We start from the raw sequence: 18327 nt of genomic DNA, 5'->3' as shown, positions 1-18327 counted from the left end.
CAAATGTGTCACCAAGAGATCTTTTACATGCCGACATCGTACGACATGGAGTGTCGAATGAACTTCTTTTCGCCCTTCAAAAAAAACCTGCTAGTCTTCTTTTGTAGAAAATTGCCTTCGCTTTCACCTGTGAGTTGTTTTGTTTTGTTTTGTTTTGTTTTGTTTTGTTTTTTTTTTTCATTTTAAGAGCATTCTCCTTCCGTCGGATGTGACTGAAACTTCCTGCATCTCTTCCTTTTCCGAATGAATCATTTGTTCATACAAGCAGCACTTATCACATTGGTTCTTTCCTGGGATGATGAAAAGCTAAAATTAGTCTGGAAAATCTCACGATAGAAAGATAGTTTCCCTGGTGGTATACGATCCTGTTCGTATTTTCTCTGTGTATTTAGTGACATTCAGTTCACTGGGAAGATATTATCTTGCGGTGTCCTACGTTGCATGGTGATATGATACTCTAGAAAAAGAAGAAATATTGTTTATTATTCATTATCTTGATCTAGGGATGTTATATTGTTTATTAATTTTCAATCTCTCTTCGTCATTAAACGATAAGTTACATTTTTTAAGAACATTTGGAATAGTCTTTTTCCAAAACTTTCTTTTCCGCAAAGATTTTTTTCGCCGCGTATTGATTAGTAGGTTTTCCCATGTCATATCTGTAAAGTTTACTCCTTTGCTTTTCATCTAGAAATTTTGCTCCTTTTTCTTGAAGATTGTTTAACACCTGTTTCTCTGCCACGGCTGAATTTGGTTCTTTTTCTGATACGAGAAGATGAGTATTTCAAGCGTCGATTGAATAACTTTTATCGGAACTTATTTGAGTTGAAGTTCCGTAATTCTTTGCATGCCTACTATATTACTTTTTTGTCGTCGCTCAAAAAATGTTCCTCTTCTTATGGTTTGTAGGTAGGATCATCATCCGAGTCGGAAAAATTAACTTCATTGGCAACATGTTCCTATTAGATCAGAATGGATCTTTAGTTATACAATTGTGTTAACTTTCAGGCTAAATATAAAACCAATTAGTATTGATATTAAAGAATAATTGCATTAGATAGGATAGTATAATAATGAAGGTGGAATGCGTTATAACTTAAGCATGGTAATTAGGTCTGCTCATGTGTACACGAGAATACATACCAGCGAGTAATTAGGCTCTCCTATTCTTCAAGAATTCCGAGAAGTTCAGTATCCAGATGTGGACCAGGACTGAATCCTGTTACAGAGCTCTCCACATCTTTCATAGATGTTTTATTGACATTTTGCATTTCCAAATTAACGAGCAGTCCATCTAATAAAGTCATGCGAACCCTTTGTTGAAGTCCACTGTTGAGAAAACATACCGTAAACATAAAATAAGAGTTTTGTCTGTTCATTGCTCAGATTTCTGTATCGGATGTGTCCACAGCAACGATAAAATGCACTTTTTAATTTTCAGACATCTCTGTTTGTAGGTATGTAAGCGCATCACGAGAAAACGGCTGAAGAGAAATGAAAATGAAAATCGGTATGTAAAGTCGGGGAATGATTCTCTACAATCTAGGTTATAAATCATTTTATTCACGCGTAGTGTAATGGTAGTTTAGGGTAAGGCCTACAGTTTAATTCTCAAATATTTATTATCGGTCCTGTCGATAAATACCACATAACTAAAGTTATATAGAATTCAATTTCCGATCATTTATGTCTTACACATTTTTTTATTTTTTAAATTTTTTTTTGCTAGTTGCTTTACGTCGCACCGACACAGATAGGTCTTATGGCGACGATAGGATGGAAAAGGCCTAGGAGTTGGAAGGAAGCGGCCGTGGCCTTAATTAAGGTACAGCCTCAGCATTTTCCTGGTGTGAAAATGGGAAACCACGGAAAACCATCTCCAGGGCTGCCGACAGTGGGGCTCGAACCCACTATCTCCCGGATGCAAGCTCACAGCCGCGCGCCTCTACGCGCACGGCCAACTCGCCCGGTTATACATTTTTAGCGTACCGGCTATGATAACAGAGATATTCATGAATTTGGATTTTTGTTGCTAAGTCCATATCAACGCCGAGCCACGAGAAAATGGGTGAACAAAATTTAAGGAAAATCGGTATGTAAAGTCGGGCAATAATATACTACAGTCTAGGCTATAAATAATTGTATTCGCCCTGGATGAAATGGTAGCTTAGGGGAAGGCGCCTTAAAGATAATTTTTAATTACCTATGTTATTGGTCCTCTCTAAAAGTACTACGTAACAAAAGTTATAGAGAATACAATTTCCGATCATTTATGTTCTATTCAGTTTTACCGTACTGACTATTATAAGAGTGGTGTTTCAGAGTCGGAAGAAAAATAAATGTGAAGGCCTACAATATTGAAAGCTCATAAAATTGGATCAATAACATTACATTGACCATTGTTTATTGTGATTTTCATTGTCTCTTTTGCTGCCACTCATCTGCGATAGATGGGATTACTGCTGCGAACCGAGTATAACCTGCCTTTGCTGGCAGGATGGACTAGAAAAAATTTGTACTTTCATTGACCTGTCTCATTCTCATCCGTGGCTTTGACGATATGAAAGTGATCGAGGTATAAGCGATTCTCGTAATACCGTTCCTTATGCAACCAGTCCCTGTTATGAATGGTGTGAAAATATCGTTCATAAGGTCGGTTAGTGCATGCGTTTCAGTGGGCTTGGTAAACTGATATGTAATAGCAACTTCTGGCTCGGTGAGAAAAGCAACGGGAAACTACCTCATTTCCTTAGTATGCCTCTTCAGTGACACCTAGGCTATGATAGCTGTTGGTGGAGCTGTCGAGGATCAAACTAGCCTTCGGGCTGAATACACAACAACAACAACAACAACAACAATAACCGAATATAACAGCTCCCCGAATATTAGCAGAAAATAGCTGGGGAGTTAGGTAACTTTCCTCTTTAGCATGCTATTCCTCTGATTCATACATTTTCTGATACTGCTGGTACGTAACACGCTGTTCATCATAGTATTCCAGCAATTCGATTCCCACTCTGAGGCGCTGATTGGAATGAGCAATGTGCACACTTACCGGAATAATGGCAGAGGAGTGTTTACGGCTGTCTGCGGCCTGGTCATTCCAGCTCTGGAACTTTGCACTGTTAGATCGGCAGCGTAGTACTGTTTGTTAAAAGTGAGAAAATGTGTGGGTTTTTCATTTGATCGAGTATTTCATATGATAGCATTGCTTTTAATCGCGACATTCCTGCTGACGTCATTATAATGACCTATGTTGATTTCAGTTGGGAAAACCACTAACACGTTCTTTCTGAGGATGTAAAAAGGCAGGTGGTGAGTGAATGTCTGTCATTATAATGAAAACTCCCCCAACTTGATTGCGACTAATGGTAGGCAAGAAGTCCTACCATTACAATTAATATTCCCTAACCCAAAAGACGTATGGTGACTTCCCCGCCGTATTTCTGAGGTAACGTTAAGAGCCGTGCATTTAAATACAATCTTACTCACAACGTGTACACCACCTAATATATAATTCTGTATATATGTAGAATTCCGTAGCTAGTTATTAAATATTGGCGACATTTGTTTTCGTTCAGCTAAGGCTGTCGTACGACAGCTCTAACGTAGAAGCGCTATCTCTACTACTAAGCGTTCTTCTTTTGTTATCGTGGTGATTGTCAAACAGTGCTTAGAAGAGATAACGATCCTCGACTCCAATGGAGTTGGTAAAAACGACGACTCTTATCTCCAAATAATTTCTGTAACCTTGTTCTGAGAATCATGAAATGTTTGCAGCCAAAGGATGATGGTTTTGTGTCACAAAAACCGCTCTTTTCTCAAAAAGTAAATTTTTGCAGTTAGCGTTGCTTGTCACTAAGTACTCGATACGTTCCCTGACCCTTTCAGGTGTGCTGCTTCTGCTAATCGCGAGCCTGATAGCCGAGTGACATCATCTCTGGCTCCTGGTCAACGCAGCCGCGCCTTGAATCCTTAGATTTTGAAATGTGAAGTCACATCCCTGGGTTTTGTATTCCAACTAAAGACAGAGTTCCCATAGCTGTGATCACGAATTAACAGTCACTTAAAACTGCTTTACTTACTTCTGTTAATCGTTCATGCCGAGTTCGACCTTTTATCACGTACATTACTGCTGATACATCTGTAAAATACATTCAACACAATTTAGATTTTTTAATGAGAATGACAGCAGTAACGCCATCTAGGGAAGATAGCTGGCAGCAGAAGAGAACTGACAACGATGGTCAGTCATTGTAATGTTGTTAACTGTTTAAGAGACTCGGGCCATCGCGTATTAAAGCTTTCGAGGCCCAGGCAGCCAAAGGAGGATGGTTTTGTGTCACAAAAACTGCTCTTTCCTCAAAAAGTAAATGTTTGCAGTTAGCGTTGCTTGCTACTAAGTCCTCGATACGTTCCCTGACCCTTTCAGGTGTGCTGCTTCTGCTAATCGGTTTAATTATCCGTTTAGCCTAATTCTTCGTGTGATCGTCACGTATCGTTCATGTACGCATTTCGATAGTCATCTTCAATACCTTTCTGATCATAGGGACGCACAGATTTTCTGATTATAAAAATCACAACCATCACCAGCAGGTTCGTTACCATGACTGAACAACATTTCCACGTCAGCGATTCTCGATGTTGATGGATTTTGTAATTTAAAAATTGCTATCTCCATTATTATTATTATTATTATTATTATTATTATTATTATTATTATTATTATAGTCCGTACGGTATTACTGTACCTGACTTATAATATTGAAAAATATATTTTTATAATTGTTGTTTTGTAAAACTAATTTTCCCTAGGATATTTGGAAGTTGTGAAAACTGTGATAATCGCAAATATCTCCGTTATTACTCTTCGTGCGGTAAAAGGCACTAAACATAAAAGATCAGAAGCTGTATTTTGCACAACTTTCATTGTGTACAGTTTTCCTCCGCAGCTACAGTAATATTAACGGAGAAATTTGACATTTCATGTTTTGGTTCCCTTAATACTGCTGCGCCACTGTAAATTAATCAGATATCCTAGCGCACATCCCGGCTATCCCCGAACTTATATGCAGATGTTTGGCGTCGATGGACTTTGCACTATAAATCTGAATTAATGAATATCTCTATTATTGTAGCTCGTGCGTTAACATTGTATCAGACAATAAATGATTGAAGAATATATCTTCTATATTTCTTGACAGAAGTAATATTTCCGGAGATACTAGAAATTTGTTTTAAAAAAAGTAATAATTGTATTTCCGTTTCGGGATTATTGTCGGAGGAATTTTATATTTCCTTTTTTGGTTTCCGTAATATTGCTATGTCATTGTATACTAATCTAATAATATATAGCCTAGAGCACTCTCCGGTTATCCCTGAATTAAAATACCGAGTTTCAAGAAATTCTGTCCAGCCGTTTTCCCGTGATGTTCACACAAACATCCAGGCAGACAAAAGTTCCAGAACCCATTTTCTACTTTTATATACCTAATCCACGATGAATGCGAAATGTGAGGCCAATATTTGAAGTGTACGGACAAAATTATAATGTTATTTACATAGATAGCTTAGCTGCTACCAAGGATAATGGTGATGATTATTGTTTTGAGAGAGGAAGTACAACGAGGCGACCACCCTCTGTTAACACTAACCAGAGAGGAACAGGAAGAGGCCCTGCCATTCGGAGAATGATGGTATTGCCAAAAGAAAGGGAAGGGCCACGAAGAGCATGTAAATTAAAGACTCCCTAGGCCTCGGAAAAGAACAATTGTTGACCAAGGGAGGTCGGATAGGAAAGATGAAAATGACTGGCCATGCACAAATAAAAGGAAGGTTATAGTCAGTTAGGGGCCCCTTGGTCGCCAACCCACGCTCCGTAGTTAAGAGCTCCTACGGTTTTCCCTTTGTCACCACTTACGACAGGTAGGGTGTATTCTTTCGCCCCTACTTACAGGGCGATTACACGGGATATTCGAACATACAGTACACACATATGTACATACATACCGATCTACACTAGTATCCAAAAGTTAAGCATAATCGCTAAGCGAGGCCAAACCGCCTGATACGAATGTCAGACGGATTGCTGAACTAACGGAAGCTGACTCACACACCATATGCCACACAACTTGTCCAAAAAACAGTGTCAGAAAGGTCCTGATAGCTAAGGTACACCTTTGACAACAGCTAACAAAACTTGGCAATGTCTTCCACAACAAAATATGCTGTTAATATGGTGTATGGTTACCCCTAACGGCTACACATGCTTCTCAGCGACATGGCATGCTCTCTATCAGATGGTCGCAGTGGCAGTCGATACAATTCCTCCGAAAGGGCAATGCGAAGGTCTTGGAGGGTCCTTGGTGGAGGCTGACGGGATGGAAGTCGCCTCCCCAATGCATCGCAGGTTTGTTGTATAGGATTCAGATCAGCAGACCTCGCTGGCCAGTACATGCGATGAATGTCTTCCCCAGCCAGAAATTCATCCACCAGAGCAGCGCGGTGCGGTCGGGCATTATCGTTCATTAAGAGGAAGTAGGCCCAACCGCACCTCTGAAAAGTCGAACATGTGGTCTCAGTACCTCATCCCTGTATCTCCGAGCGTTAAAAGTGTTCCTCGGACCACCCATGAAGATGTGCAGGTCCGTACGGCCTTTCAACATGATGCCGCTCCACATCATGACGCCATCACCACCATACTGGTCCCGTTCCACGATGTTCCTATGGTATCGGCTACCCGGTTCTCTCCAGATTAATGTGCGACGGGAATCGTTCTGCAAACTGAAGCGGGATGCATCTGTGAAGAGCACATGCCTCCATTCATTAATGGTCTAGTTTCGATGTTGACGGCTCCACAGTAAACGGGCCCGTCTCTGTGCTGAAGTGAACGGGACGCACACCGCTGGACGTCGGGCAAACAGCCCTGCTGTTCTGAGCCTCCGGTACCGAGTTTGCCGGGAAACCGCAACCCCTGAGACGGCTGCAAGCTCCGCCGACAATTAATTGGCTTGCAAGTGCACTCCGATTTCGTCGGGCAGTTAAGGACAGATATCGGTCCTACTGTGGGGTGGTTACCCTTGGTCGACCTGGTACTGGCCTACGACTGACATCTCATGTGTCTCGAAATCGTCTCCAAAGCCTGGAAATGACACTTTGTGGCACATTCAAGGATACGGCGACTTCGGCCTGTGTCTGGCCTGGTTCCAGGCGGCCGAGTATTCTGCCCTGCGAAACGGAGTCCAAATGGCGTCGTTGTGCCATTATGTTGTCACGTCCACCACGAGGCTACACTCCGCACACTATAACAGGGCAAACACGACTGAGGGAATATGGGGCGCAGGCACTGGCTGTGTTTACCTTTGCGGTTACGCCGCTGTTCAAAGCAGAGAACACTCCTTCCCTATACAGAGCGAACACGTAAGGTTGCTAGGTGCATATGTCGTGCGAATTGCGGTCTATTTCCTGTTGCCCTGCTTGTATGTATGTATGTATGTATGTATGTATGTATGTATGTATGTATGTTCAGTCAGTCAGTCAGCGATGCCGCTGGTGGGATCCTCAACAGCTCTGCCATCAGCTGTCATAGATGGCCTAGGCATCACTGTAGAGGCATACTTCAGAAATGACGAGTGCGGTAGTTTCCCGTTGCTTTCCTCACCGATTCAGAGTTGCTATTACATATCAGTCTGCCAAGCCCACTGAAATGCATACACCAACCGACCTTACGAGCAACATTTATTCATAGCTGGGACTGGCTGCATAAGGATTGGCATTACTGGCATCGCTCATACCTCAGTCACTTTCATATTGTCAAAGCCAAGGATAAGACAAGAGACAGGTCTATGAAAGTAACAAAATTGCTCTAGCCTATACCAGAAGACATAGTGCACTGTAAACACTAGGTCCTGCCAGCAAAGGCATTTGCCCTGCTTATTCGTAACTTATGCTTAACTTTTGGACACTAGTGTATATGAACCAGTGGTATTTATATAAACATGGAACGGTTTTTAAAATTCAAATTACGTGCTCACTTTCATAATACATAGATAATGTAGATAAATCAGTTTGATCTTATTTTTATACAGACTGTTATATATTCGGCGAATAACTAGGCTAAGTATTTAACATACGGATTTTCTTGACGACGTCCAATGAAGAGATGCTCATTTTCCCGGAACGTTGAATTCGTCCACTCTGTGCGTTATTTCTGTCCCGTTTATAATTCCCTATAAATACACAGAACAAATAATTATGAATTAAGATTCGTCGTTTCGTCTTTTTCGGTAAAACCCCGTGCGAAACTGAAAAAGTAAGGAAGCTAATGTATTTTAATCTTCCTACAAGCCTTCTCTTCAATCAGCTTATTATCATCGCCACCCCAAACGTGTCCTTGCTTGTCAAAAGTGTAAAGCTTGATTGAAGTGCATTATTTCTAGCCGATTTCCGAGTATCCACTTTATATAGGGACAGGCACACTACATGTAATCCATTTGCATAGTGTGAACACTGAACACGACATCGGTCAATGTCCACTCAACCGCACAAAAAATTGGCCGTCGCAGGAGGTGACTTTTATTCAAACTCCTCTTGTTTGAAATGGGATGAACAATTGGTGGAGGTGGTAGGATTCCAAGTATCATCTCTTCGGCCACCATAGTGTTCACGAATATCTTTGCATTTCAAAAATGTAGCCTATAAATTAAATATTTATTTGCCGGCCAGTTGTTCGGTTGAGTGTACGGACAGCAGTTCCTTATAGTGGCAGTAACGTAGCCAGGATCGGCCGATGGTGGGGGGGTGTATAGTTACAAAATGATGGTAAAACACAATGAAGGTGCATGCATGACTTGTCCTTACTACAGATCTGTTGGTTGTACAATTATGTATTTGAGTGTTTATTTAGTTTATTATCAGTTTCTCTTTATTTTATTTTTTGTAAACATTCCAAGAGGGGCGGGGTGTTCTAATCCCCAGTAACCACGGCTACGCCCCTGTATAACTGTATAAATAAATGTGAAGTTGATTTCAACTCTTTATTAGCATGTTATCAGTAAATTCTTTATCTCTCAGTCAGAACGTAGTGAGATAATCATGTGATTATTTAAGACATTGATTTCTTAGGTAAGGCTGAGTGGGTTCGACAGTGAGTTCGAGCTCGCTTCCTTTTTTTCAGAAGTTGCGGACTCGAATCGCGTCACTATAAGTCGGGATTTAAGAGTGCTTAGGCCTACTTTCGAAATCTGTAAATTCGCTAGTTTTTAGGGATGTTAGGTAAGTAGAAATTGTTATTATTATTATTATTATTATTATTATTATTATTATTATTATTATTATTATTATTATTATTATTATTATTATTATTATTATTATTATTATTATTATTATTATTATTATTATTATTACAGTGCAAGCCCGTTCAAACATGGTCCGATTCACTGGGTATTCGGATTGACCGCAGTACGAAGTATGTCTCCGAAGAAACTTTTTTTAAATCGAGTATCCAGTTGCCTAGAGGGATTTTGCAATACAGTCTATATTATTGTTACCGACACCACGCTAAACTTAACGTCAAGATTTTTTTTTTTTTTTTACCTCGCACCGACACAGATAGGTCTTACGGCAACGATGGGATAGGTGTGGGGAAAGAAGCGGTCTTAATTAATGCACAGTCCCAGCATTTGCCTGATGTGAACATGGGGAAAGCACGGAAAAGTCACTTCATTGCTGCCGATAGTGGGGTTCGAGCCCACTATCCCCCGAATGCAAGCTCACAGCTGTGTGCCCGTAAACGCTCGGCCAAGGGATGACCGGATGGGGCTCTAGAAACTGCGTGTCTATTCACAAATATAATGGGAAGTGAACAATTGGCCAAGCCTTTGTTTACACAGGAAAAAGTTAAGATGACCTTTCCCCATCCCCCTCAACAACTTAAACTTCTTTGCCTGCACCCGAGCTTACAAAACATGTGACAGTGTTGGTTTTTAGCTTTTGTCAGCCAATCTCGTAGTTATGCCTTTGAGTTCGGTGCAGGTGCTGATCACAAAAAATAATAATGTACTGTAAGAACGATAAATTGAGCATGATGTCTGATGTGTATGTTTTAGGTACAGTGTATTTCTAAAAAGTGTGTTCTCTTGTAACCAAATCAAACCCCATGGTGCTTCAGCCCGAAGGCCTGCAGATTGAGGTGTCGTGTGGTCAGCACGACAAATCCTCTCGGCCGATATTCTTGGCTTTCTAAACCGGGGCCGCCATCTCACAGTCAGATAGCTCCTCAGTTGTAATCACGAAGGCTGAGTGGACCTCGAACTAGCCCTCAAATCAAGGTAAAAATCCCTGACCTGGCCGGGAATCGAACCCGGGGGGCCCCCGGATAAAAGGCAGGCTCGCTACCCCTACATCGCGGGGTCGGCGTTCTCTTATAACCTACTATTTTTTCCCCCGATCTTCTGCCGGCCTATATGTCATTTTCTACTTACTGCGGATAAGCTATAATGTGGCGTAAATCATGTCCTTCGACAAACGAGCTTCTACTTTATTATTATTATTATTATTATTATTATTATTATTATTATTATTATTATTATTATTATTATTATTATTATTATTTGCCTGGGATGCCTTTTCCGACACCACGTGACTATCCGGGTAAAAATTTGCCCTCCATCTACCGAGATTCTAACCACGCCCGTATTATTATTATCATCATCTTTCATCTCCTGCGTACCAAGTGTGTTCCCTATTACCAAAAATTTTAACGTAACCAATGCTATTGCAAAAGTCTTAATCGACAACTAATTTAGTTTATTGTTGTTTTGCAGGAAGCAACATCGGCGAGTGATGGCCTCGCTACAGGGTCTACCTCCTCTGCCGAAGAGTTTGAGTGGCTTCAACTTGCTGGAGTTAGCTGCCGCCTCTTCAGCTCCCGCCAACCCTACCTCATCATCCTTCAGGCAAAGCCGGGCTGGACCTTCCCACCACGGACAGCAACCTCTGGCCGCCCCACGACCCCGCAAGTCGACGGGACTGGACGCGCAGCTCGCCATCCTTAGGAAGGAAATGGTAAGTAGGCATTCTGAAGAAACATGTCATTGTAGAATTTACTTTGGAAGAATTGGTGGATAGTGGAGAGAACTTTTGGAGCCAGCGTCGCGTTTTATGCCCAAAATTGAGATTTCGATTCCGGCCGAAGTCGATGGATTTTTGATGTCGGGAAACTCTACGACACACCATAGTGTTCATTTCGGAACGTAAAAGAATTTGAATGAAAACACGTAAGGTGTATTTCGACTAGTGGCGTGCGGTGTACATATTCATTACCCCAGCTGCAAAAAGTTTTTTTTTTTAATATAAACAATCGTAGCCCCACTACACTCTCTAAAGACAACATTACGATTTTATAAGGCTGCATTTTTCGTGGAAAGGTCTACCTGAGAAAGAACTTTCAAGAATATTTTCAACCACACGTTCGCACATACTTCCAAATTGATATTCACGGCAGTAACGACACAATCATAACTTAATCTATAGCAGATATTAAACAATGTACTTAAAGTTTCATCCGGTGACGCTTCGTGATAGTACAGTCATGGTTTTCACAAAAATACACTAGGACTAACTATTTGTTTTTTACTTAAAAAGTCTAATCTAAACTAATCAGCAAAATGTAACTGGTATTTTACCGTCGTTGAAGTGTAATAGTTTCACTCGCATACTGAGTGTACGTGCATCAAAGACAAACGAGGGAAAATGTTTGTCACGACGTATAACACACGTTATATTAATGAAGAATGCCACAGAAGACGCGAAACATTCACCTATAATCCAAGAAGAACACTACAAAAATTCACTACATACCACCATCACAGACAGCCATTCGCGCTTAACTCTTTAAATATATGTTTCTGCGCCTATCGGAACACATACTCTACACGTGCTATACATGCCGAAATCCAAGACTAAAATATATTCTTCTATATTACAATTGATTTAATATACTGGCTGTATTTTTATTAGCAAGACGATGTGCAAGTGGCTATGCTGTTCAGATGATGTTATTTTTCTTCCAGTCTCTAGTGTGTGACGCTTAAGACTTCGAATGTCAAGTATTAAAACTAACACCCCTCTCAAGCTAGCTGGCCAGTCGCCGTAAATTCCTGTCGGGGGTGGGGGCACAGCTTCGCCTCGAGGAAGCTTCAAGTGCATGCGTCACCCAAGCGACCTTAAATTTCGCTGGGGATAGCTCTCTATCGCGCCGGCAAGGAAACCCAGCTCGCTGGAGAAGCTGAACTGCGGTAGTGCGAGCGGATTGTCCAGACAGCTGTACTTCGCTTGGCTTAGATCAGGGCCTCTCAGGGTGCATGCGCCTGGTGCATGCACTGTGCACGGTGCAAAAGACGACTTCGCTTGGTTGACCAGAGTGCAGACCCTCACTCCTCGATTTGGAGCAATAGCGCAGTCTCTTTCTTTCATCACGCCTGTCTCGCTCGCTCCCCCTGACTCCCTCTTCCTCACTTGCTTCGTAGCGCTCCAAATCCTAGCTGAGTTGAGCCGAGTTGAGTCGAGCTTAGCCGAGTAGCCCAGAGACGAAGCGTTGGTCCGAGCCGAGTAGAGCGGGACGATGCACTGTGCACAGGAACTCTGCGCCGCTGTTTGCACGCGTGAGATTTTGGGCGTTTGAGAGGCCCTGGCTTAGATGTTCGCAAATGTTTAAACATTATAACAAGTGTTCTAAGGAATAATTAGAAAATGTTAATACAAAGTTCTTTACCCCAATAGAGCTGGGGTAGATGGGGTTCAGTGCACGCCACTGATTTCGACAAAACTCTCTCGGTAGTCTTACCTGCCTCAATAGTAAAATAGGATAAAAGTACGCTCATAGCGATTGACTGTGCATTTAAACTACCAGACTGAGTGGCTCAGATGGTAAAAACAGTGGCCTTCTGAGCCCAAGTTGGTGGGTTCGATGACGTCAGCCTCCTGTCGGTACATTTGCTGGCACGTAAAAAAACTCCTGAAGGACAACATTTCGGCACCTCGATGTCCCCGAAAACCGAAAAATAATTTGTGAGACAATAATGAAACATTATTCCGTAAGTCCTATTCAATTCTCTTAAAACTATCTTAACTAATCCTCAAGCACTGGTTCGTTCATATTACAATTGCCATCTGTCCCCAGCAGGTGGTCTTGGCGGGCGACCTTAAATCTTGATAATGAGCTAGTGTGTCTGGCCGAACTGGCAGGGAATTCCATAATCTGGCGCCAGTCACCACAAATGATCTATTAACTTTACTTGTGTGGTGCACAGGAATGGAAAGAAAGGAGCCCGAACGGGTACTTAGGTCGTGAAAAGATGATAAAACGACGAATTTAGAAGAAATATATAGCGGCTGGTTTTCGTCTAAACGCCATCGTTAAAATGTGTAGCTGCCGACGTTTATCAGATTTCAGCCATAAGAGAGCCTAGTATAGTATGGGATATGAACAGAGGTGCCAACAATCGGATTTCATCTCACGATGACGGCATTATGGTCAAAGGGAAAATGATTACGGAAAAGCGACATTATCACGAAAGTCATGTTCTACGGGAAAAAAGAAATAAAGAAGAAAGTATGTTCAACCTTTCCAGCTTATCTGATAAATCCTCCTCGTTTCATTGCTAGTGAGTTTGTAACAGTACTTATTCGATCGTAAGCGTTGTGAAATTCATTGTGTGAATACGAGTTTCTCTCCTCTTTTCCCAGTACAAATACTTAAGTAATGTTGTATTTACAGAATTGAGGGCCACATTAAGCACATGTACACTGGAATCGTTTAGGGTTCAGAAGACGAGAATGTCTTCACAGGAAAAGGATGTTTCAAGAATACCTTCACTGAAAAGCATCTGCTGGATGCGAAACAAGTTACAAAGAATTTTTTATCATTGAATTAACAGGTAGTGTGCAAATGTTATTGTGTAATATGATATACATAAGAATAGATTGTGTCGGGAAGGAAAAAGAGGGTATCATTATCGAGAAGGGAGGACATGTTTGGACTTGAACTCGAAAATTTTCTGAGGGGGCGGAAGACGACTTCTGATAACCCACTTCAAAGGTTGGCACCTCTGTATGAGCATCATATCCGATGTAATATTTTCAATGTTTGTGTGTTATATTTCGGGCTGAATGTATTCTGAGAACGCATTTGCCTCATATCTGATAGTCTGCTTCCTGCTACCTTAAGTACGTCGATCCAAATATACATAGCATCTTTCCAGCATTACAATGAACGTGGGGAAATCTTGGTAAAAGTAATGACGGATTTTTGTCCTTTAAGCGGCCTTTACACATACATTGGCGATCAATAAGCTCTAATTGAAATTCTGATGGTATTTCAACATTTATCGAATATAGTCGCAAATAGCTTGGAGTAGGTCTCGAGAGTTCAAAGTTTAAAAAATATATTGATTTAAACTGTTCATACGGCATTTCTGTCATATTAGCATAGATGCGAATCATCATCATCTTGTATTCTTCTCCTTCTGGTTTGGTGGTCATCATGGAGGATTTTTTCCTATTTTACGTTTCCTGTATCTTGGTGCTTCCGAACATTTAGAAATGGTAGGCCCAGTTATTATTTTCCCTTTTTGGCCTATTTTACTTTCCGTTACCTATTTGTAAGTTTGTATTTATGTATGTTCATTCCTCAGTCCGAAGGCTGGTTGGATCCTCAACAGCCCCACCATTAGCTGTCATAGATGGACTAGCATCACTGAAGAGGTGTACTAGGGAAATGAATGAGGTAGTTTCCCGCTGCTTTCCTCACCGAGCCTGAAGTCGCTGTTACATATCAGTCTGTCAAGCCCACTGAAATGCATGCACCAACCAACCCTATGAGCAACATTTTCACACCTTTGATAGCACGGACTGGCTGCACAAGGAATGACATTACTAGCATCGCTCATACCTCAGTCACTTTCAGTCAACGCCAAAGATAAGACTGAAACAGATCAACGAAAGTAGCAAAATTGCTCTAGCCCATACAAGAAGACATAGTGCACTCTAAAAATTAGGTTTCGTCAGCAAAAGCATTTTGTAAGTTTAATGTGTGCTTTTTTATTTTTTCCTTTTTTGAGTTACGGATATTTTCTGCTGTTATTTCCATATTAAAATTAATCAGTAGAAATAATATATAATCCCAATGTACTGTATTACTAATAAAGAGAACAATTTCATTTTAATTTAATATATAAATTTTCCCCGCCTATTTAGCTCTCTGTAATCAGTTGTACCAAGTTGTATTTATCATTTCTGAAGATGTGTCCCAAATAGGCTGCATTTTGCATAATTTCCCGGCACGACGGAGCACCTCCTCGCTGGTGGCGTGGTCTACCCATGTTGTACATAGCCTACATCCACATTTAAAAGGCGTGCAGTTCGTTCACTGTTAAAGCCTTCAATGCCCATCCTTCGACACCGTAAAGCAGCGCCGGTAACATTTTTTGTCACCCTTGCTCGCAGGATGCTTCCATTTTTTCGAAATACACTTCTTGCAATGCGACTGTAGTTACATACAAATTTATAACTCTGTACAAAAAAAAATCCATTAATGAACATGTACAGAAGCTTAAAAAAACGCTTGGCTGCTCTGAGTGGCTCAGACGGTTGTGGTGCTGGCCTCTGACCGCAACTTGACAGGTTCGATCCTGGCTCAGTCCGGTGGTGGTATTTGAATGTGCTCAGATATGTCAGCCCCATGTTGGTAGATTTACTGGCACGTAAAAGAACTCTGCAGGACTGAATTCTGGCAGCCAAGTGTCTCCGGAAACCGTCCAAGTAGTTAGTGGGACGTAAAGCCAATAGCATTATTATTTTAAATGCTTTCACGCATGGTATTCCATCAGTTCCTTGCAGGTACATTATTCTCAGAAACAGTTGAACATATAGATTTAATGTTTGTTGAGGGTATCCACAGGGTTCATATTTACATGTAAGGTAAATTATTATTTTTTAATTAAAGAATTTGGCTAATTAAAGACCGCTTAGAACCTAAGACTCTGGAACAGTATTTTTATTTTCTACCATGTGTGGTGTGTGGTTTTTTGTACTGACCGCACATTACACCAAGAAAGCTTTCTCATGCTGAGCAGTGATTTGATATGCTAGGAATACTCACTGTTCCATTCGTTTGCGTTCATTTTCCAGATTCTCGTTGCTTTTTTTCTGCAGAGTATATAATGTACAATGCGTAGTGTGGGCGCTAGCTGAGAAAATTATGGAGATGTAAAAAGTTGTGGTTTGTCCTGGCAGTTATGGGAAATTACACAGAATGATTGCAAAATCATCATCTTGAACTTATATTGAGGTCATATTCTGAAATGAATGCCTCTACCTTCATTTCTCATCGCGGAAGTTCCTCCTCCTTTATAAGGTATAATTAATGAAGAGAGTGTGGGAGGAAGTGCTAGTACATTATGAAGGCAGATTTTGCAAGATAAACCGCGACGGGAACATCTAGAACTCATTACTAGATCCATGTGAACAAGAACAAAATGAACAGGTTAGGTCCAAAAATAGGAATGGCGTCTCTGCTATGAAAACATTGGAAATAGGCCATTACATTTCTTAAAATGACGACATCCAGGCCTGCTCCCTTTGATACTAAGCAATTCCTCACTTAGTCTCTTGAGACTAGCCCTCATTGAAATACGTGGACTCTCTGCGAAACCAACCCGTCACCTCCGAGTAACCCCTACAGTACTGAGCGAAGTCAGGAAGTCGAAGAATCTAGAAATGAGAGTTACACTTCTAGAGAGGCACATGCCCGTAAGATTTAGTGTTGGCTACTGAATGCATGATTCGAAGCAGTGTATCGATTCATTCAAGTGTCCGAGTGAATCGATTCACAGGAATTGCGAGCTCACGGCACACGATTCAGCTTACTCCCAGCGGACAGTGCTGAGTGGCGCACTCAATGGACGTTGACGGGGAGCCGAGCTTCCGCTGCAGCGAGACAGTGAATCATGGCACATCGAAAGAATCGTGAACGAGCCGGCTCAGTGAGACACAAGATACGCACGGCTCCTTATCGGCTCACTGCAGCGAGACATACAGTGAGCCATGCTATACTGAAAGAATCGTATGCTATAATGAACTCTCGAGCTCAGCTCATTTGAAAATAATACCCATTTGCATTCACTGTCCTCTTCTTACAGGGAGGTTTAAATAATAGATGGATTTATTTGCAGTGTTAAAAATTTAGTCACAACATAATTCTGAAGTAGCTAGTAAGTAGGTAGGCTATTAGGTTATACTATTTATTAGTTTAATGAATCTTAGTATTATAACTTAGTTGACATTTGACAATTAAACTCGACTCTAGCCTGTCCTATGACTATAACCACTCAAAAGTACCTGTTTTATATTGGGAAGAACGGCTCAGTATTCTCTCAGTTCATATGTCACATCGTTGCACAAGACTTCAATCATATGTGGACAGACTCAATAACAGTACGTTGAATCAGAAAACCAGCGGGCTACTGTACATCTCGGGTAGCCTATACAAAACATGACGATTAAAAAAATCCTCAGCTGATAGAAAAATACGTATTTTCAAAAATGACTTAGCGAGTTGTCGTGCGGTTAATATCGCGTGGCTATGCGCTTGCATTCGGGGGATGGTGGGTTCGAATCCCACCGTCGGCAGCCGTTAAGATGGTTTTTCGTAGTTTCCCCATTTTCACACCAGGAAATGCTGGGACTGTACCTTAATTCAGGCCATGGCTGCTACCTTCCTAATCCTAACCTTTCCCACCCTGCGTCGCCGGAAACCTTCGATGTATTAGAGTAACTAGCATTTTTTTCTAAGAAAGGAGTTCATAGTATGAAGACCAGATGGCAGCTGCGAGCACTGAATGCTGTTGCTGCTGTCTTACCAGCACATACTACACAGATGCAGTAGGAGCGGTGACCAATGAGCCTTGAATCGATTCAGTAACGTGAACGGAATCAAATGAATCGATTCAGTAAAATGAATCGAATGTCCCATCACTAGTAAGGTTCACTCAGCATTCGCCGAAACTGAATACCAAGTTGATTCTACTTAGTGACGAGGTTACGGATAGTGCTTCACCTTCCATCCTCCAAGGAGGCTTCACGACCTGTACGCAGTTGGCTTTGCATCATCTGGTACACACCTTGTCGCGTTACCACGGAAATGAGCACCTTAAACCAGATATTTTCGGAAGGTTTATCCAGATGGCGTCATTTCTCCTAGTCCTCAGACGTGTGTATTGTACTCTGCCCCTACGGCATTGTATTCCTTATCTCCTTGGGTCGAAATGT

At 41.4% G+C, this 18327-nt stretch overlaps 1 protein-coding gene across 5 annotated transcripts in view; it reads left to right on the top strand.

The window, feature by feature from the left end:
• Nucleotides 1-18327, top strand: part of LOC136881125 (anaphase-promoting complex subunit 11) — a 293130-nt gene that overhangs the window by 186500 nt on the left and 88303 nt on the right. For 2 of the 5 annotated variants that reach the window (XM_067153775.2, XM_067153773.2), the window contains exon 2: nt 10824-11064. In XM_067153775.2, coding sequence (XP_067009876.1) covers nt 10843-11064 — 222 coding nt within the window. In that variant the 5' untranslated portion in view covers nt 10824-10842. Of the gene's footprint in view, nt 1-9145; nt 9274-10823; nt 11065-18327 lie in introns of those variants that run through there. The other 3 variants (XM_067153777.2, XM_067153780.1, XM_067153776.2) reach the window with 2 other exon arrangements.

Source organism: Anabrus simplex, chromosome 9, assembly GCF_040414725.1.
Source record: "Anabrus simplex isolate iqAnaSimp1 chromosome 9, ASM4041472v1, whole genome shotgun sequence".
Taxonomy (NCBI): Eukaryota; Metazoa; Arthropoda; class Insecta; order Orthoptera; family Tettigoniidae; genus Anabrus; species Anabrus simplex.
This window is presented reverse-complemented; position numbering and strand designations above follow the sequence as displayed.